The sequence below is a fragment of the Prionailurus viverrinus genome, chromosome A1, assembly GCF_022837055.1.
Source record: "Prionailurus viverrinus isolate Anna chromosome A1, UM_Priviv_1.0, whole genome shotgun sequence".
Classification (NCBI taxonomy): Eukaryota; Metazoa; Chordata; class Mammalia; order Carnivora; family Felidae; genus Prionailurus; species Prionailurus viverrinus.
The window spans coordinates 14,047,549-14,070,659 of record NC_062561.1 but is presented as its reverse complement, the minus strand read 5'-3'; the positions used below and the strand labels follow the sequence as shown (position 1 = coordinate 14,070,659).

General features: G+C 32.8%; 1 protein-coding gene across 9 annotated transcripts in view; it reads right to left on the bottom strand.

The window, feature by feature from the left end:
* NBEA (neurobeachin) overlaps positions 1–23,111 on the bottom strand; it is a 680,460-nt gene that overhangs the window by 502,357 nt on the left and 154,992 nt on the right. For all 9 annotated transcript variants that reach the window (XM_047854707.1, XM_047854709.1, XM_047854711.1 and 6 more), the window contains 6 exons: positions 21,214–21,322; positions 10,086–10,238; positions 8,749–8,917; positions 2,210–2,289; positions 1,445–1,507; positions 1,255–1,352 (listed from right to left, as the gene is read on the bottom strand). In XM_047854707.1, the coding sequence (XP_047710663.1) occupies positions 1,255–1,352; positions 1,445–1,507; positions 2,210–2,289; positions 8,749–8,917; positions 10,086–10,238; positions 21,214–21,322 (672 nt within the window). The remainder of the gene's footprint in view (positions 1–1,254; positions 1,353–1,444; positions 1,508–2,209; positions 2,290–8,748; positions 8,918–10,085; positions 10,239–21,213; positions 21,323–23,111) is intronic.

The window sequence follows — 23,111 nt, the reverse complement described above, 5'->3', positions numbered from 1 at the left end:
TTCATTTATCAATTAATATAATAAATAAAGCAGATACTAGGATCTAAGGTCAAGGATACTAATTGTTCAATCTAAATAGAATTTGAGAAGAGAAGTATAACTGTATTATATTATTAAGTTGGAACAGATGAAACTGCCATTATTTATTTAGTAAACAGTTAAGTATCAGCAATTTTATATAATTCAACCTCATAGTAAGAAAATATTTGTAGTTGTTAATAATTAAACGTGTAATCTTCTTCAAACAGATTAGCAACTCCATTGTAAACTCAAAAGTATTATTGATATCACAAATAGGACAGCCACATAGAATTGACGTGACTGTTTTCTCTGATCTAGAAAACTGTCACTTGCTGATATAAATGGCCAAATAAAAGATGCGCTAATAAAATACCTTGGCAGGTATATTATTTCAAAATTCTTTTTATAACCTGTGGAAGCACACTGAGTTGCATATGGCATAACTTACATTTCCTCTTCATTCTAATAATTAAGACTTCACAAAAATAAAAAAGGAGAATCCCTAAGGGCCTGGGGTATAGGTTAAGTTCATAAGAATACTAATCAAGGAACTATTTTTCACTTATCTACATAATTACTTACAGTCATTCTGACTAAAGTTAGTCTTCATCTCTTTTAATTTTGTCCTTTTGTTCCAATTGTATTGCCACTGCCCTAACCCATCATCCCCAATACTGATGAATAAAATAATCTCTCTACTCTTTTTGCTACATCAGTTTTATACCTCTCCAGTTCATTTTCCACACTGCTGACTGTAAATCAAAACAAAATGGAACTCTAAGCAAATCAGTTCCCCTTTCAAAATATTTTATTTTGTCACCAACAAAATATAAAATCTGAACTTTCTATTATGTGGACCTTCCAAATCTGTTCACTATATATTTCTTGAGACTAAACTCATATAATTTTCTAGTGCTCTCTTTTGCTGAAATATACTATGCTCTTTTGTCTTCCTGAAAAATATATACATATGTATTTGTTCTTCCCACTACATGAAAAGTCTTTACTACAGCAACAATTTAATTACTCTTTTTGAGACGTAAGACCCATTCTTGATATATTTCACCAGTTTTCTTGAGTATTAGAAGATTAATACTAGTTTCTCCACTTATCCCCTTCTTGTATATAAGATTTTGCTGTATTTATTCAAAAGTTCCTAGAGTAGGGGTTATTCTAGAAAGCAAAACTGTACTCAATTAAAGTCTATTAATAATACTAATATTATAATCATACCTTATTCCATTTCTTTGATCAAATGCTGGGATCATTGAGGCTGGATGTTCTGACATTAAAGCCACTAGCAACTGCAACACATCATGAATATTTTCATCCTGCATAAGGATCACCAATATTTCTATAGTTAATATTTTATTCTACTGCTTTGAATAAAATAATTAAAACAAAGACCCAGACCATGTCCTACCTCATGCATGGTAAGTAGGTAATTTAATATACTCTGAAGTTCATCTTCCTTGACCCCTCGGTCCTAATTTTTAAAAAAATGTGTATTACTTAATTTTAAATCTAAAATTAAAACTTTAAAGACAGGCATCAAAATGATCATTTAAAAAATGTGAACAATTTAAAAGTAGTGATGTTTTCATTAAAATGTTTAAATACTTCATAATTCATAGACTATATTATTTCGAGTTAAATAAGTAAATATTTGGAACGCTGTATCTAGTCTTTTGAAGTTGCTGATTTGATTGACCATCACTATCAAGAGTTGGTATATTGTGATCTTCTAAACTGTATTCATATTACTATTTTCTTAAAATGATGCAAATTACTGCAAAACTTTATAATATCAATTGTGCACATATTACCTTTGTTTTTCATTTCTCTTTATCTTAATCTTTTAAAAATCCTACTGTGATAAAAGATATAATGTAAGACTTCTCAAACAGGTATACAGACTATTTTCTGGAATAAAAACTTTGTGCTCATTTCTAATGCATATGTTCCTTCTCCATTTCAGATATATCTCTTAGAATGGAGGATCTCAAAAAAGGATTAACAAAAGGTGAAGTTTCACAAAAGTTAACAGTAAGATTTACTTTAGAGTGTTAAAAGCTATTCGTAAGTTAAAGATAGCTACTGCTAATTTTACAATATTGATTTTAAACTATGCCAAAAATTCTTTTACACTTAATATATTGAAATTCTAAATTATGTAAAATTATTTTACCTTTAGTATGAGCTGTTTCAGAAAAAGTAGCATAAATGCCCGTAGCGATATAATTTCTTTTTGTGATGGCCGGGGACCATCTAGAATAAAACAGAAAACAAAAACAAAAACAAAAGGAAAAAAAAAAAACCTCACAATATTCAACAAACATAATGCAATTATGTTGGAACACTATGGATTCTTTAATAGTTGTATTTATTTTAATACTCGTTAATATTAATGCTATATAATTTCAATTATATCAGAGGATCCAAGCATTTATTTTCAGATTTTGGCAATTTCAAATTATTCGCCAAACTTCAGATTTGGAGGAAAGAATTACTTTTTAAATAATTATAATATCATCCATTCATAAGTGCATAATCATCAAGTGTTTACATTATTTTTTTCCTACTTTTTTTAATAGGTTCCCTTTTCCCCCAAATCCAAGTTTTCCTAACATTTCTTTCAAATTCAATTAAACCAGTCTTCATTTAAAGACCATCTCCATTTCACCCCACGCATTATATGATAAAGCACAGAAAAGTGACATGCTAATGTTTGTTTTGCAGCTTTTTTTCCTATGTGACTTAAATATACTAAATACATATTATGGTGGACACTCAATAAATGCTTATGAGTGAATAAATGAATGTGAACAGTTAAAGTACACATGTTAATTTCATCATAACATCTAAATTTCAAAGTAATTAATTGCAAATATCTAATTACCAATAAATGAGAACATTCAATGATATATGTCATACATATAATGTAATAATTAAATTACACCTTTAATTACGTAGCTAGAACCATAAAGCTTTCTTGAAGCAATGAGGATTTACATAGCTTCTTCGTAAGTTTTAAAATAAAAATCACTTTAAGTATAATTTATAACATCTTATTCACTCAATAAATATTTACATGCAAATTATTATCAAATAATCCATTCCATCTACTCTTGAGAAGGAAATCTCTTTCTCATTTCCCAGACTGCACTCCACATTTTTTGCCCCACTGCTGGCAACAGGATACAAGCTACCTTTTCCTTCCTTACCAATATTTAATATTAATTTTTCAACTCTTTTTCATGGTGAAATATAGCATATATATAGAAGATGTAAACATACACCTTAATGAAGAGTTCAGAATTAATACTTGTATAATCACGTTGTAGATCCAGATACTGAACACTGACAGCAAACTGGCAAAGAAAGCCAGTAACAACCGGTGTGCAGGTAAAGGAACTACACAAGAGTGGAGGGGTGAGGTCCTGACTTAAATCAGATTAAATAATTGCAGATTTCTGATTTTTGTTGTGTAAGTGTTCCCATCATGACTGAATTCAAGATCAATCTACTAATAGTTTAAAAACGAGGTTGTAAAATCCCTGAATATTTAACAACCGGCTGCACAGCAGCTCGCTCCAGTGCACTGAAGTCCTCACCCCACGCCAGTCCTCAGCTCTGAGCTACATCTTGATCACATCCTCCATCCCAACCCAGTAGAGACAGTCACTATCTTAGTAATAATACCCTTACTTCCATTTAATAAAATTAGAAAAGTTTTATACTGTCTGAAAGTGTCAGTTGTTTCTTTTTCTACTGTAAGGATAAGAATAAAAATCGTGGTTATGTCATAGGATATTTTGTAATGGTTAAATAGATCAACATATGTAAAGGGATCAGAATAGTCCCTGGTCCATTTTAATCATAAGCACTCAGTAAATGTTAGCTATAATTACTATTGTCAGATATTGTACAATGTAAAGAGCATGTTGAAAAAAATACATACATATGTGTGGGTTTTAAGCATATACATGATACAGATCCATATTTTACAAAAAAAAAGATGTATCTTACAAATATAAAATTGAGTGATGTAACAAATCACAAATGTACCATTTATATAAAATACAGAAGCTAAACAATCAATAGGTTAGGAATCCATACATAAATAGCAAAATGGTAAAGCACAAGTAAAAAAATAATAAGCCCTCAAGTAAGGAAACGGCATAAAAAACCTAAAACAAAAAACCTAAAATTGAGGATGGGGTTATCTCTATGGCTAGGAATGGGAAGAAGATATGACCAAGGACAGGGACATACAGGTTTATGGTAATGTTCTAATTCTTAAGCTTGGTGAGACCTATGTAAGTTTTATCACGTATTAATGTATTTGCATTTATGACATATTCAAAAATACAAAAATTATGAAACATGCCTCATCTGAAGGACCTACACGCAGACACGTGTAAAACTGTGTCTGTATGAGCAGAGAAAAAGAGGGTAGAAGAACATACAAGACTGGTAATACTGGCTCCTTGAGAGAACAGTAAGCTGTTTTTTTTAATAGGCCTTTGTATGATTCCATTTGCTAATGATATCTGTTGCCATGATATCTGTTAATATGAATTTTTATAGTGAACCTGATATAATAATAATTTAAGGGACAAAAGTATTAAATAAGAGTCAAAGCAAAAAGATCCTAGCTCTCAAGTCAGAGTCTACATATGAATTAGTAAGTACTATGAAAAGCTAGCATAGTACAAATTGACTATTGTTAAAAGAAAGCATTTTAGTTCAAAATGGTATTTAAAAAAAGTTATTTAGAAAGCTACGTTTCAAGTCCGAACCTCACATTTTACTAAATATCAAAATTAATTTCAGATGGATTAAAAATAAATAAAAAGATGCATTAAAAAGAATAAATCAAACTATAAAGAAAAACAAATTCTCTCCACTTTCTTGTCAGTTTTCTTCACAATATATTTATTTGGTTTCTTCCCTCCTGTCTCCTTGAGGCAGTCAGAGCCAGCCAGGTTAAGGGCCCTGGGACAGGAGAAACCAACAGAGCTCAAGGAGACACCAGAGTTTGGCAGGGCCAAGGAGGCAAGTAAGTCTGGCAGGACCTTCACGGTCATGTCGAGGAGACAACAAGAGCCAGGAGTGTGGTCAGCGGCAGAGAAACAATTAGGGCTAAGGAGGTGACAAGGACCATCCAGAGTTAGAGGTGAAGAGATGGTCAGAGCTGACTGGCAACATCAAAGCTGAGAAGGTGATGATGCATGTGTCGGAACACTGTTTCATAAAGTAGAATGAGCAAATGTATAAATATATTAAAGATAATGTAAGCCAGATTTTTCAATATTGAAGGAAGAAAGCTATAAATATAATAAGTTTGAGACTACACTGAACCAAGTGGTTTTAAATCAGAATTGAAGGTATCTATGTATAAACTTGTGTTTCCTAAATCCATGAAGAATGCCTAGAAGCGATAACACTCAAAGAGCAATAAGCCAAATAAGCACACTAACACCCAAATCTTGGTTTCTGAAACCATATCCACCAACCAAACCAGGGCTCCTTGGAGAAATGTCTGATTCCAGGACTGAGATAAGTATAACATGAACCAAAAACTCTGGCTCTCTTGTGGGAAAGAGCCAGGACTGAAAAATTATGGACATCTGTCATAAAGACCCCAAAACTAAGGTGAAAGTCTCCTACTAGCCAAATCTGAGACAACTTTAACATCGAATAAATAATGATACAACCCAGGGTATATACTCTCTGGGCTAAATCGGCTAAAACTTAAAAATTTCCATTTGTTTGAAACAAACCGTATCTAATTATTTACATACTGTCTATGGTTGTTTTTGTTATATGCTGGCAGAGTTGACTACTTGCAACAGAGACCATAAGGCTCCCTAAGCCTAAACTATTTCTGTGTGGCCCCTTGCAGAGAAAGTATGCCAACTATTCATGTAATACACTGAATAAAATAGAAATCCATGAAATATTTGCTGATATAAAATGAACAAATAATTGGAAGAGAAAAAAACAAGTTCCTCCTTACAAACTAATAAATGGCTTAGGAAATAAGGTCATTTAGCAGCAATCACAATAAAGATCAATTGTGACAAGAGTCACTGATGAACTAAAACCAGTAAGTGAAGGTTTGTTGAAGAACAGGATATTTACATAGTCTCAATGTATTTCTCCACCAAATAACTTATTATTCCAAAAGAGAAAGTAGTAATTTTATAATGAAGAATTCTGGCAGACACCACATTAATCAAATGATCAAAATTAACATCATCCAGTAATACGACAACTGAACGCCACGCGCTTCTTGACGTGATACAACATGACAGAATTGGTATGACTTGTGCGTGACTGCGTCCAAAAATGAAAAACCTGAATCATCATGGGCAAATATCAAACAAATCCAAATTAAGGGACATTCTACAAAGTAATTTGCTTCTATTCTTCAAAAATGTGAAGGTCATGGAGGACAAAAATGCTAAAAATAACTATTCTATATTGAAGAATATTCAAGTGACAAGGTAACTTAAATGCGATATATGATTCTCGAATTGGATTAAGAGGGAAAAAAAGATTTTTTTCTAAAAAGGGTATTATTGGAATAATTGGTGAAATTTAAATGCTATCTTTGGATTAGATGATACCATTGTATTAATGTTAAATTCCCAGGATTTAAATGGTTGCCTTTGGTTATCTAAGAGAGTGTCTTTTAGGAAATTAACAGGAAAACATTTAAGGTAATAAGGTATCACATCTACAATTTATTCTCGATTTAGAAAAAAATACATACACATATATGTAGGTCTGATTATATTTACATAAAATGGAGAATGATCAAATCTATGTGGCAACATATTAAATACTGGGAAACATGGTGGAGTTTTAGTAATTCTTTATAAAATTCTTACAACTTTTCTGTAAATTATAAATTAGTTTTCTGAAGCAGAAATTAGTATGTGTGAATATATGATGTGCCTGGAGTACAGAAAACTCTACCATGCTACAGTGTTAGAGAACAAGGGCTCTCAGTCACATAGACATGATTCAAATTTTAGTTCTATCACTTTGTACCAACTTTCACCTTCCTGACGTACAAAATAATAGTGATACCGACTACAAGCTATATGTATACGCCTATGTGTATGTGTAAACATGTCTATGTATATATAATTACATTACATATAAACAATTGAACAAAATTAACAGATGGAATGCTTAGCAGAGATTCAAACTCATGGTGAACATCTAGTAAATTTTAGGCATTATCAAGATTAAAAGCAATAAAAAAGTCATGACAGAATAATATATCAGACTGTATAACTTTTAAAGCCCTATCATTAAAAGACACAAAATAAGCTAATGAATATTAGAATGCTTCTACGTTATTTTCCCTTACTGAGAATTAAAAAAAAAATTTTTTTAATGTTTATTTATTTTTGAGAGAGAGAGACAGAGTGTGAGCCGGGGAGGGTCAGAAAGAGAGGGAGTCACAGAATCTGAAGCTGGTTCCAGGTTTTGAGCTGTCAGCACAGAGCCCCATGTGGGGCTCAAAATCACAAACTGTGAGATCATGAGCTGAGCCGAAGTCAGACGCTCAACAGACTGAGCCACCCAGGCGCCCAAAAAGATTTTTATAAAACAAAATTTTCAATGTCTTTGTGAGTATGCTGAGAAAAGCACTCTAACATATTACACAGTAACTACTCTCAATAATCCTACATAAATCAAAGACAGAATTATTATATACACAGGTGTAAACACTGCATTACTTATAAAATCAAAATTTTAGGGGCGCCTGGGTGGCTCAGTCAGTTGAGCATCCGACTTCGGCTCAGGTCATGACCTCACGGATCCTGAGTTCGAGCCCCATGTCAGGCTCTATGCTGACAGCTCAGGGCCTGGAGCCTGCTTCGGATTCCGTGTCTCCTTTTCTCACTGCCCCTTCCCCACTCATTCTCCGTCTCTGTCTCTCAAAAATTAATAAATGTTAAAAAAATAAAATAAAATAAAATAAAATAAAATAAAATAAATAAAATAAAAATTTTAGAAACATGTAAATGGCACATTCTTTTGGATTGCTATGTAGAGCCAAAAAAAAAAAAAAAACCCATAAGAAAAAAAAATCAAGAAAATCTCAATTTTGTTAAGAGAGTTTAAGTATTTCATACATTTAATTCAATGAAATTTAGTGGAAGCACACACACCAAACATGTAACAGTTACTATTCCTGGGATTTGGGTATAAATAATATATTTCTTCTATATGATTTTATTTTCTATGCTGAGTATGTATTTTTATATAATTAGGAAAATTAGCAATAACACAACGAAGAACAAAATTAATTTCTACTATACTTAGAATGAAGGGTAAAGTCTGGGGTAAAATATAAAAAAAAGGCAACAATCTCAAAGCACCAAAACAACTATATTAGAACACAGTGGCCATGATCAGTTTCATCTGTTTTTAATACTATGCCTGTATCTTCCCCAAGTATCAACAAGTACACTGGCTAAAAGGTAGAATATTATTTTTTACCTGACTTTATTCTAAAAATAATTTAATATTACAAATCCATAAACTTCTCTATCACAAAAAACTCTCAACACATAAGGCTACTATCTAAGAAAGACAATAGTTCAGGATATTTTCATAACCATGCACATCTGTTCCCTATAACAGTACTCAGCATACAGAACAGTAATAGTACCATGAATACAGTGGTAGTGTTGTACTTACCTAATCCTTTAGGTGTAATGCCACTACTGTCAGCAGGATTAATGACCCAGTAGTAATATTTTAATGTGTGCATTAGCTGTAATACTGTTCCTACTCTGCGTATGGTGGTATAAATGGTAGCAGTTCCGATAAATTCAGCAGACAAGTAAGTGTATAGGGAGAGCTGAACCTAATACAGAATATTAGCAAAGCATTAAAATAAATTTAAAATGCCTCAAGTGTTTATTATAAATATACATTTTAATTTAAATGCAAATTAGTAAAGGCCAAGAAAGAACCATTTATTAAGAGGTTAAAAATAACTTTTAATTAAATATTATTTATATTGAAAAAATCTGCAGCCAACACATTCTAATAAAACTTATTTTAATAAAAGTAATCTAGTGGCTATTACCAATGAAATAATTTTAAATGACTTAATAATCTATCAAAAGTATCTGATAGGAAGACCAAATTATTTAAGAAGTTAACTAGACTAAAGCCTTTAATCAAAGTATATTTCAGCAGCTGAAAGAAACAGAACTAATATCTATCAGCTATATCATACTTGGAAAAAATATACATAGTCCTATATCCTAAAAGTTCAGGTAGTTTCAAATTTTCTTAACCCACTCCCACAGTATCAGAATCTAAGCATGTAAGCAGAGAGAGGACAAGCCAAACATCTTGTTTAAAAAGTGAACAAACGTCAAGTTTGAATTTAGCACCACAATTAACATGCTAAACAACAAAGGTCAGAACTTATATTATGTAACCAAAGTTGTATGGGAAACTTGAAAACTGTAAAAGGAAGCTCACATTCATGAAAAATGTCCGTTATTATTGACTTCCAGTAGACTATAACAGGGCTAAATCTGGCTAAATTTAGGTAAAAAAAAAAATAAAACTTTTATCTTGATATCTAAAAAACAATGTATATCTTTATTTTTAAATAAATAATGTTTACAATCATGATATAAACTCTGTATTTACAATAAAAGCAATTTTGCAGTCACTGTGATTGTACTTATCATGGCATAATTAGTTACCTGTTACTTTCTGTTTTCTTAGTCTTAATAATCAGTGTAGCAAATTCTTTCTTGGAGAGATATGAATCACAACCACTAACTTCAGAATGCAGTTATTAGATCCAGTTTAATTTAAACTATAGTTTCATTTAGTTTAATATATACATATTTCATATTTTGATTGCTGATTCTGTGGAATTCAACTGCTTCAGGTTGACTATAAAACAGGTCGAAAAATCCAAACAAATGCTTTCCACTGGATAGTTTAGGTCCATAACTATAATTTATAATATTACGCTAAAATGAAATGAATGAGAACAAAACGTATACCTTTGCAGGTGTATGTATCCAGATGGCTGGGTTGAATAAAATGTGATCACAAAGCTGCTTTAGCAAAGGTGCTCCATGAGATAAGCCATCAAGGTACTTTGCAAAGGACAAAAATTGCTCCAGGACAGCTCTAGTTATATGGACTCTTGATGACTAAAGAAAAGGAAAAGATTTTCAAGCTAAAAATACCCAGAACATCACATTTTAAAACTGCTGACTTGCAATAAGTACATATGCATTTTCCATATCCACCCCTAATACGTTAAGTATAATATAAAACTGTATATTTCCTTCAGCATTCAAAATCTAATTATATTCAGAAACATAACATTTTAAGATAATTCTCTTAAATGACAGTTTGTTATCTGAATCCCTTTCCAGAACACCTGCAGATAAATAACTCAGGTTAAATGCCACTCTCAACCCAAGCTAAAGAAATAAAGTAAGTTATGAGTAAAAATGGTCTCAACCCATTTTTGTGTGAGTTGACTAAAGAAGAAATCTCAAAGAAAATTAAAATGGAATACAATTAATACCATGATCACACACACGCACTCACGCACACACACACACACACAAATATTGGGAAAGAGAACTATCATGAGATCCAAACCAACTGGAAAACAAATTGACCCCACCATTCCACTAAAGCCTTTCTTCATAAAATCACAAATGAGTTGCACATGGACAAATACAACACATTTAAAAAGGCAAATCTCACTTTCCTGGAAATACTGCCCCCTTTGGCTTTCATGACCCTCAGATTACTCCCCAGTGCCTTCTGCTTAAAAGATGGGAACTGATGGGGCACCTGAATGGCTTAGTAGGTTAAGTGTTGGACTCTTTGTTTAGGCTCAGGTCATGATCTCACGGTTTGTGAGTTCCAGGCCCACACAGGGTTCCACACTGTCAGCACTGAGCTTGCTTGGGATTCTCTCCTCTCCCTGTCTCTCTGCCTCTCCCCAACTCATGCTGTCTGTCTCTATCAAATACATAAATAAATTTTTAAAATTAGCTTACAAAATGTTTATTTAAAAAAAAGATGGGATGAGGGGTGGGTGGGAGGGGAAACTGTGTGATGGGCATTGAGGAGGGCACCTGTTGGGATGAGCACTGGGTGTTATATGGAAACCAATTTGACAATAAATTTCATATTAAAAATAAATAAAAATTTAAAAAAAGATGGGGACTGCTGAAACTTATATTCTCGTTCCCATAAAACCACTCTCCCTAGACGATATTTTATACTTCCACAGCTTCATGTAACAATACCTCTATTCTAAACACACCATCAAGATTTTCAACTGCCATCACCAATACATAACCTACTATCAATGCCATTTAGAGAAATGAGAGACCTTCCATTATTTAAACCAAACCTTAAAGCTGCATTGGTCAATATAGCAGCCACTAGCTATTTGTGGCTACTGAGCCCTTGAAATGTGGCTAGTCCCAGATGATGGTGTTGTAAGGAAGTATACACTGGATTTTGAAGGTTTAGAATAAAAGACAATACAAAGTATCTATTATCCTTTTTTAATTGAGTATATGCTGAAGTGATAATATTTTTGGATATATAAGGTTAAATAAAATACATTATTGTATTAATTTCACATATTACGTTATGAGACATTTTTATTTTTTTATTTTATCTAAAAAAATTTTTTTTAATGTTTATTCATTTATTTTGAGAGAAAGAGAGACACACACAGAGCGTGATTTGGGGAGGGACAAAGAAAGAGACAGGATGTGAAGCAGGCTCCAGGCTTTGAGCTGTCCGTACAGAGCCTGACATGGGGCTAAAACCCATGAACCACGAGATCACAAACTGAGCTGAGGTCCAATACTTAAATGACTGAGCCACTCAGGCACCCCTATGAGAAATTTTTACATAACATACAAGGCTTGCATTATATTTTGACTGGACAATGCTGCTTTGGAGTATAATTTCAGATGAAAATATTATAGAGTAAATGCTGTTCTTTAAAAGCTGATAATTCAAATTCAACTGTGAAAAATATGTATTAGTACACAAATGTTTCCTTCCTCATCTGGTGACCTTTTTTGATCCTCCCTAGGATAAAGAATCACCTACCACTAAACCCTGAAGCACAGGTCACATCACATCTTTATCTCCATTACCGGGGATTAAAGTCCAAATAATAGTATAGGATAATTAAGGTCTAAAAAGGACTAAACTGTCTTACCAATTTTACTTCCCTATGGTATACCTACACTCATCACGCTCATAACAAAGGCAACTCAATAAATTTGACATAAGCATGCCATGCATTTCATAAGGGGTCACAAACTCATATGAGTATAATATTCAAATAGTTAACAACAATGTATGAATTAGGGTAGGAGACAATAAATAGTGAGAACTGATGAAGGTACCTAAAGGAATAAAAGTAAAATAAATAAAATAAAATTCCAAACTAGAAAACTTTTCATTGAGCCAAATAAATTGTTTCTTTGGAAAATAAGTTATGCCTATACAACACCAGTTTCCTTCATGTGCCTTCTCTACCACGCTCCCTCAACTTGTAAACCCCTTGCATCTGTTTCCTTTACTTAAAGGTAGATTCAATACTCTTCATTTAGTCATACAGAAAATATGCATGTTGAGGGCTTACTATTTGCCAGGGACTCTCTGTGGCACCGTGGAAAGAACAGTTAACAAAAAGCCCTGAAAAGGCCCTGCCTTCACAGAACTCAAAGTCTAAGAAAGGAGAAGCCTGGGACGTACAACAACATAAAAAGGTAAAATATGTAACAAGTCAGATGTTAGTAAGTACATGAAAAAGCACAGAGTGGACAGGAAATTTGTGGAAGGGTGATTATGAAAAGGTGTTACTGAGTAGGTACCAATTAGTTTGAAGTGTAATGTGGATAGCAATTATTTTTATTACTAGGCTTTTATTACTAGGTGTTTGACAAAACACCAGTGGTGAGTAGATAAGCAATGGTCCTAACAAAGGTTGGGAGAAAAACTTTACATGAAAATTTTTTAAAAAGATGGAAAAATGATCTTAACAAGTAGCTGAACTGTTAAAGAGTGGGAAGTGGAAGACACAAACAAATAAGTCTTTAAGGAAAAAGAAATATCAAAGCTTGGGCAGTCATTTTAAAGGAACTTTAATAAGAAGAATGCAATGTTTTTAAAATTTTTAACCACTTTATTCATGGGTAGGGGAAAAAAATTAAAACAAGAGATCAATGGTTATATAAAGCTTTAGCCAGCTCCTTCACTAGCTATAATTTCAGATAGCTTATCTTATAGACTATATTCTTATTCAGTAATGATGATTTCAAGAACATTATCTGATAAATCCTACTTTTACACTTAAAATTCTGAAATAGAACAGTCAGATCCTGTTCCTAGATAAACATTTTCAGAGATCAGATTTTATTCTATAAAACTGTCATGTGTTTACAAAGAACAATAAGGCAATATAAAATCAGACTGGCCATTATGCACGTATTCATTTGAGGAAGTAATTCATAATTTGGAAACAAGTTTTCAACTTGCTCTGTGTTATAAAAAGATACACTAGAAGCATCACATGAGGCATTCCTTCCATATTACTAAAAAAAAAAGTATCAGTTTTTTCATAGCAATTAAGCTCTTGGCTAGTAGTTTTTATTCTAACATTTATCTTTAGGAAATATCTTTCTAAAACTGTGTTTTGTTTTGTTTTGTTTTGTTTTTTATTGGCCTACTCAAAGTCCTACCAGGCAGAAAATGAAAGTTCCTTCAGTAGCATGTTACCTTTACCATAAGTAGTACTTATTCCTCCTGCCTTGCATTACTATTAATTATTCACATGTCTTTCTTTCCTGTTATAAAAGAGAATACTATGTTATTCATCTTTTTTTTGTGTCTGGTGCCTGCCATAATTCCTCAGCAGAAGAGAATAAGAAAAGACAAAACACAGATTAGGAGAAAAGAAGATATCCAACTCTGCTTTAATGAGTTTCGTTTGAATGATTGCTTTGAAATATTTTTTATTTTGATATTTGCTGTCATTTTCTCAAGTAAAGCTATTTAAAAAGAGAGTTATACTTGGATAATTTATAGTTATAAATCTGTAAACTGTATGCTCTGAAATTTAAACTATGTAACAGTACTTTTGTGTGGTGACTGAACACATAACTTATAAAATGAACTATATGAACTGTGATAGAAGATATTGGAAATAGAACTTGAGAAGCTAGGGGAAAAAGTTAGATGATAACATTTCACTCCATAAGTAACTAAATCAAATAGGGGCAATAGATGTTAAAGGGAGAAGTTGCTATTCAGTAAGAAGAGGTCTTTCCCACATTTAGAGCGGCCCACCATGGAATGGATTACCAGAAATGTTCATTTAAAATTTTTTTTAATGTTTATTCATTTTTGAGAGAGACAGAGAGACTTAGCACGAGTGGGGGGAGGGGCAGAGAAAGAGGAAACACAGAATCCAAAGCAGGCTCCAGGCTCTGAGCTGTCAGCACAGAGCCCGACATGGGATCTGTGAGATCATGACCTGAGCCAAAGTTGAACACTTAACTGACTGAGTCACCTGTACGCCCCAGAAATGTTCATTTTTATTGCAGAAACCACTCTACACATACAGAATATATACTATATTATTAAGGAAATTGTGGAAAATTATTTTAATTACTACAGGTACATCATAAAATAGTTGATCCTCAACATCCATCTCACTCCTTTTAGGACACCAAGATTGAGCTCCAAATAGCTTAATCCAATATGAATCATGTATGTGTTGTTGTTGTTGCTGTTGTTTGGGGGAGACAGGTAGAAAGCAATTAGTTCAGAGAACCAGCATCAAAATTTTCATGGCAACAAATGATTCAAAGTAGGTCAAGACCTAAGCTGACTATCAAATTAGAGAGACGGATGTCCTTCAGTATCTGGCAGAAGGGAGCTCTTCTGCCTACCCCCAATCTGGATGTGAAGGCCTACAGCACTAAGTCTACCCGGAAACCTTCTTTTTACCACAAAGGACAGCAGCTATATCATCAAATAAAATCATCAGTGACTTGGCAGAGCAGACATACAGAAAAAACCTAGGTCCTTGATGACATAATGGAGCCTCAGACAACCAAACCCTAAAGCCCAACCTAATGGATATATAGGATATAGGTTTTACTGGCTGTGCTGATCTACTCCCCAACCTTCCCCATCCTATTTTGTGCTCCAGAGGCTCCCATGCCTGTTGGCTTCCTGTTGGGTTTGACTAGTTAGAGAAGAGACACCAGCAGGAAATTAGAGGCCAGGAAGAAAATGAAGTTGGGGTACTTATTCTACTAGCTTCACCCTTTCAGGCCAATACACCACATTCTTTTACTTAAGACCATACTCCAGTTGGGTATGATTTCTTCCAGAACTACAAAACTTTCTCTTTGAGTTATGATAAACAATCCTCTCATCTCTTCAAACCTTGCTGATTTCCCTTAACAAGGGAACTTAAGGCCAATGCAGGGCTTGAACTCACGAACCATGAGATCATGACAGGAGCCGAAGTCGGACGTTTACCTGACTGAGCCACCCAGGCGCCCCACTAAGTTACACCTTCTAAGACAAGGACATAAAGCTAAGTGATAGTTAACTATTAGCTTGTTATTAGTTGATGATAAAATAAAAATGGAACTTTAAAAAACTAAATAAAAATTAAAATGTAAAGTTTATTATCTATACTATTCACCCAGGAACTGATGTTTAAAATAAAGCAGTATGAATATTCATCTGTAAAGGTGAAAAACATTCTTTTAGGTACTCAAACAAGTATGAAAGTGCTTTTCATTTATTCAATTTAATCCAACAACTATTTATTAAGGCAGGCACTCTTTTAGGTCCTGAAGACACAACAATAAGGTGAGAACAAAAAAGATACAGTCCCTGCTTTCATCCAGCTGATGCTTATATTCTAGTGAAAAGAGGCAGAAAATAAACAAGTAAAAAACGTCTGAATCATGCTCTCAAAAATCAGTAGAGAGATAGTGATGACTATGGAAGGGCTACTATTCTATTTAGAGGGATGAGTGAAGACTTCTCTGATAAGATGTCATAAGTAAAATCATAAAAGAAGTGTAGAATCAAGCCATGTGGACATCTACAAAATGCGTGATGAAAGCAATGTGAAAAGAAAATGCGAAAGTCTTGACATGGATTCATGCTTGCCATTTTAGCTTTTAAGGGAAAGGCGAAAAGGCTTTTGCATGGCCAGTGCGTCTGTAACAGAGAAAGCATGAAGGGGTATAATGAGATGATGTCAAAGGTAAGACAATTGTGAATTTACTTTGAGAAGGACGAAGTAGTGAAGTATGGCATATTTTAGGAAGATTAGTCTGACTGCAAGAAAAATAGACTGCGGATAACCAATGGTGGTCGATGGTGACTGAAACAGGATGGTATCGATGTGATATAGAAAGGACTAGGATCGTAAGTAGGAAGAAGTCATTCATTCTGGATATGTTTTAATACCAAGACAAGATAATTTGCATAGAATATGGATTTATTGCGTGAATAGAGTCAAAAAGTATTAACATTTTTGGTCTGAACTAATGGGTGAATGGCAATGCTATTAACTAAAATAGAGAAAACTGAAGGATGAAAGATGTGAAAGGAAAATCAGTCCTTAAAATTGAGAAAGAGGAGGCGTGAGTAGGAGAGAATAAAATAGGAGACCAAGGAGGTAGGAAGAAAACAAAGAAAGGATGCTGTTACAAAATACAATTGAAGAAAGCATTTCAAGGAAAGAATGTTAAACTGAAATGTTAACAGACCAAATAAGATGAAAACTGAAAACCTTAAGATGTAACAATATGAAGACTACTGGTGACACTGACATGAGCCATTTGAAGGATAAAAGCCTGGGGGCGCCTGGGTGGCGCAGTCGGTTAAGCGTCCGACTTCAGCCAGGTCACGATCTCACGGTCCATGGGTTCGAGCCCCGCGTCAGGCTCTGGGCTGATGGCTCAGAGCCTGGAGCCTGTTTCAGATTCTGTGTCTCCCTCTCTCTGACCCTCCCCCGTTCCTGCTCTGTCTCCCTCTGTCTCAAAAATAAATAAACGTTAAAATAAATAATAAATAAATAAATAAATAAGCAAGCAAGCAAGCCTGATTGGGATAGGAATGGATCTAACACCAAATAGGATTCCAGGAATATAAAGATGGTTTAACATTTGAAAAGTAATTAATATAATTCACTAAGAAAAAATTGAAGAAACATCTTAATTTTCTCAAATAATGCAGAAAAACATTTGGTAAAATTCACCTGTTTATGATAAGGAAAACTTCTCAGCAAACTTGTAATGGACAGTTTCTTAATTTGATTTAAAAATCGACTAGGGGTGCCCACGTGGCTTAGCCAGTTAAGCATCCGACTCTTAATTTCAGCTCAGGTCATGATCTCACGGTTCAGGAGATCAAACTGTCAGTGTGGAACCTACTTGGGTTTCTCTCTCCCTCTCACTCTGCTCCTCTCTCACTTGCATGTGCTCTTTCTCTTTCTCTCAAAATAAATAAACATTCTTTAAAAAATAAATAAAAATCTACTGAAAGTAATCTACAGCATATACCATACTTAGTGGCTAATTATTGAAAGCTTTGCACATGAGCTCTGGAATAAGATAGGGAGGCTTACTATTACAACTTCTGTTTGGCACTATACTGTAAGTCTTAGTACAATATCAAGGGGAAAAACACAAAAAGAATAAGTATTAGGAAGATATAAAATTTTCTACAAGTAAATGTTTCTGAAAAATTGACAAACTACGAGAATTAGAGGAGTAGCAAGACATATATAAAAGGTCAACATGAACATCAATTATATTTCTATATATCAGTGATAAAAAACTTACATTTGAAAAACCTCAAGAATCTAGGAATAAATTTAGCAAAAAGACAATGTTTTCTACCACAATTCTAGCAAAGAGCCCTAAGTAAATAGAAGCATGCACCAAATGTATGAATTGGAAGGTTTAATATAACACAATGAAACACAACGAAAATCCTAGCATTTTTCTGGTGGAAATTAACAAACTGATATAGATGTTAATGCAAATACCCTTGAATAGGCAAAACAATCCTGAAGATTCTTTCCAAAATGGGATAATCATAGAAGAAAATGAAACGGTGACCTATATTAAAATTAAGGACATCTGTTCATCAAAAAATATCAAGAGAGGGGGCCCCTGGGTGGCTGAGTCGGTTAAGCGTCCAACTTTGGCTCAGGTCATGATCTTGCGGTTTTTTAGTTCAAGCCCCGCTTCGGGCTCTGTGCTGACAGCTCAGAGCCTGAAGCCTCCTTCCGATTCTGTGTCTCCCTCTCTCTCTGCCCCTCCCCTGTTCATACTCTGTCTCTTAATAATAAATAAACGTTAAAAAAAATTAAAACAAAAATATCAAGAGAGTGAAAAAGCAGGCTACAGAGGAAGTAATATTCAGAATGCATCTCCAACAAAGGTCTCAAATACAGGATATAAACAGAATTTCCACAAATCAGTAAAAAAATGATAGACAATTCATATGAAAAAGGATAAACACTTCGAACAGGTATTTAATAAGGGTGGATAACTAAAAGACAATAAGTGTACAAAAATGTTCAATTTAATTTGTCACCAGGGGAATGCAAATTAAAACATAATGTGATCTACAGAATGTAAGACTATCTTTGCAAGTCACATATCTAATGAAGATTAGTGTACAGAATAATAAAAAAAATTGCTACAATTCAATAATGGAAATACCATATTTTTTTAATGGGCAAAGTTCTAAATAGACATTTCCCTAAGGAAAACATACAAATAGCCAATAAGCACATGAAGATACTCAACATGATTAGACAACACAGAAATGCAAATAAAAAATGACATGCCATTTCACACTCACTAGGATGGCTAGAATAGAAAAGACAATTAACAAATGTTGGCAAGGATGTGAAAAACTGGAAACCGCACATACTGTGGATGAAATGAAATTTTCCACTTTTGAAAACAGGTTGGCAGTTTCTCAAGTGGTTACACACAGAATTATGATAGTACCCATCAAATCAATTCATAGGTAAGTATCTACGTAAGAGAAATAAAAACATATGTCCACACAAAAACTTGTACATGAAAGTGCATAGCAGCATTAGTCATAACATCCAAAAGATGGAAAAAACACAAAAGTCTATTGACATCTGAATAGATAAATGTGTTGTATGCATACAATGGAATATTATTCAGCCAAAAAAGAAATGAAGTACTGATATATGCTACAACATGGATGAAATCTTGTACACATGACAATAAGTGAAATAAACAGGATACAAAAAGACCAACACTGTATGATTCCACTTACATGGAACATCTAGAATACACAAAATCATAGAAATAAGAAGTAAATTACAGGTTGCCTAGGAGTGGGGATCTTGGAGGGAAATTGGCAAAAGACATGAATAAGTACTCCATCAGTGAGAAAAAGTGGATGTGCAATAAATATATATGAAAATATGTCATATCTTATTCAAAATTTCAAAAAATGCAAATTAAAACCATAACGAGATAATATTTTCTACCTAAGCTGACAATATAATTTTAAGGTTATTAATTCTGAAAAGGAGGAAGAACTGAATATGTCTTTTATTTTGATTTAAAGTTTTCTCACTGAATTTCTAATTTTTAAATTTTTTTAAGGACTCTCTATACCCAGCATGAAGTTTGAACCCAGAACCCCCAGATCAAGAATTATGCTTCACCACCTGAGCCAGCCAGGTGCTCCAATGAATTTCTAATTTTAAGCTAAGTTTTATGTGTAAGAAAAAAAATGCTCACTTTAGAATTATTTTGATAACCTCACAGCAGATGGATGAAAAATATATTCAAGGGATAGATCCTGGTAGTGATCTTGTCCGTACATAGTAATGGCACATTACATTCATAAGATCTAATTTGCATAAGATATAATTTAATATAAATCTTCTAAAAAATTCTTAATAATCTAGATGTAAAAAATAGTTTTCCATGAAACCAAACACCTCAATGAAAATCTTAATGTTTCTGAAAAAATTATTTCATTAAAGAAATGCTACAAATGATCAATCTACTTAATAACCTACTACTTCGCCAATCACCAATCCTTCAAGAAAGAATATTTGTTTTAAAACAAAGACAAGTTACAAGGATTTCAAAGGTAGAACAATCTGAGTTGAAAAAACTATTTCCAAAAGTCTTCTCAATTTTATTTCCAAATGGAAAAATAAGTTTATCCCTCTTATTCAAGGCCTCACCTCTTTATTTCTCAAATAGTTCCATTTTCAGAGCAACTGAATGCTAAAGAGTTAAATGATAAAAATAGGTTTGAGAGAGCTAATGAGGGTGGCAGGTATTTCCTTAGGCAAAAAAAAAAAAAAAAAGTCAATACGCCATCACTTTTATTCATGACTTCCCATGTTAATTTTTAAAAGAAACTGCATGACACAACTAAACTCTTATGAGCCCATAATAGAAATCCAGCATTCATTACCAGAATAGTACAACTGTGACTAAAGCAAAGGTCATAAGAAAACCAAGACATAAATGATACAAAATGAGAAATATTAAACCCATCTAACTTGTATTGTTTATATTATGTAGTGATTACAGAAAAGCCACCTTAAATATTCATATATATTAAAAGCAGAGACAAATCACAAACTATTTTTGCTTATTACAAAACAAAGATTTTTTTTACCTTATATAATTGGAAAATAAAGCAAAACCAAGAAATCCATTTAAAATTAAATTGATAAAGCTTCTAAGAAACTTAGTGTGAATGTAAGGATAGTAAAGAAACAACTAGAAAAAAGAGTTAAGGGGAAAAACTTGTAACTTTGACGAAAGGTAGAGGAAAAAAATTTTCTTTAGTTTCTATCTTCTCTCAAAATCCCTTAATTATATAGATTTCTAGCATCCAATTTAGTTCAATGTCTATACTAAAGTCCAAATGCAAAATATAAAAGTAAATATTTGTGAATTAGCTAACAACAATGAACAGTTAATGAAAAGAGAAACTATAGAAAAAAATATAATTCAGGATTGTCAGTTGTTCAGCTGTATATACTACACAATAAAACCATCAACACACAGCACTTACCTTTTCAAGTAAGTAGCCAATGACTAAAAAGCCTTTTCCACCCAGCATCTGTTCTTGCATGGCTACTGAACTTTTAAGTAGTTCAACCAGGAATGCCAAAAGAGTAGCACTGCATGTAAAGTACAGATAATTACATTATGTAATCATCAAATGTTGATTATAAACATATGACAAAAGGTAACAAGCATATTCAATTCTAATCTCTAGTTTGCTGACAATGGTTATTACACCTTATGCTGTACAAGAATATATTTTTCTCACAAGCATGAGGAAACTTGTTTCATCTCTTTAAAATTAAATATAAATCAAAACATAACTGCATAGTTTTTTTATATTCCAAAGCCAAACACCGAAGTTCATCTATACATATGTATATTATCTGCTTCAAGTAAATCTACCATAAGAAACATACCCACAAATACATCAGTTCTCCATAATAAAGACTTTATCATAATATTGTTTTAAAGAACATGTTATCAGAGAATTTTAAATGTGTATGCAATATTACTTTTGAGAACACACCTATTTTTAATGAAAACTTTTCATTTAGACCTATTTTTAAAAAATAACTAATTTTTTAGAAAATATCCAGAGAAATATGCAAGATGTTTTTTATGTTCATATATGCCTTCAGGAAAGCTCATGAGAGCAGAAAACAAATGATCTGTCTAGTATTGAAATGAAAGTGGCAGTTAATTATACAATGTATACACAAACACATAAAAGCACACAAAGAGAAGTGCCAGACAAAGATAAAGCACTTGTTATGTCTGTTGAATGAAGGAAGAAACAAAATAAATAAATAAATAAATAAATAAATAAATAAATAAATAAATAGATGATTGCACTGAATTAAGCTTTGATAATATATTATTTCACCAAGTTACACACTGAACAATTTTCAACTAGCAACATTAATACATGATGGCAAACCTAATTAAGAAAATATATATTCCTTCATTGTATATGCTTCCTGTAGTTTATAACAATAAATGACAACAAGCCAAACTTCATCAGCAATTAAAATTCCTATTTACAATGCTATATAAGGTACCCTAATTTGCCTATTTATATTCATAAGAAAGAGTAAGACCACAGATTAATAAATATATTTTAAATTCACAAGTACTCATTCCTACAAGGAATTAAGAAACTCTGTTAATGAGGAAAACTTGAAAATAACTAAGGTCCAAAAGGAATCTAAAGTGATTCCATTCTCTCAACTTATGCTAACTCTTCTGGTTTCAATAGTATTGACAACACATGTCTCTGAAAATGTGGATATTCTTGTTCAATTCAGAAATATTCTCATTAAAAGAATCAATTGCATATTATCATTATTATTATAAAGACTGTAGTTTAATGGATTATATGACATCAGCTAGAAAAAATATAGTGTAACTGGAAATAAGGTACTCATTACAGGAAATTAAAATTCAAACACATTAATTGGCCCTAATTCTTTTAACCACACAAAAAAAGTAAACTAGCATTACAAGTCAACGTAATTCTTTCACTTTGACCTAAAGTTAGACATTTGTAAGAAAAACACAACCACCAAAGAATCTCTTGGGATTTTTTTTAATGTTTCTGTAAAGAAAAACAGCTATTAAGCAATCTAGTCCATTTTGAATGAATTGTATGAATAATAAAAGCCACTTCACAAATAACTGCATAGTACCACTGCACAAAAATACTTCTGCTTAAATGGTTGAGAAGAATAAAGAAATCAGTGCATAGAGATCACACAATTTCCTAATCTTTTCATGGAATTCTTGTCTACACCTGAGTTAGGGACTTAAGGGGAAAGATGACTAACATTCCTAAACATCAGCACTGCCAAAAAGAGAGACTGGAAATGTCTATGGTCCCTATGGTCCATGAAAAAAATGCAAAAT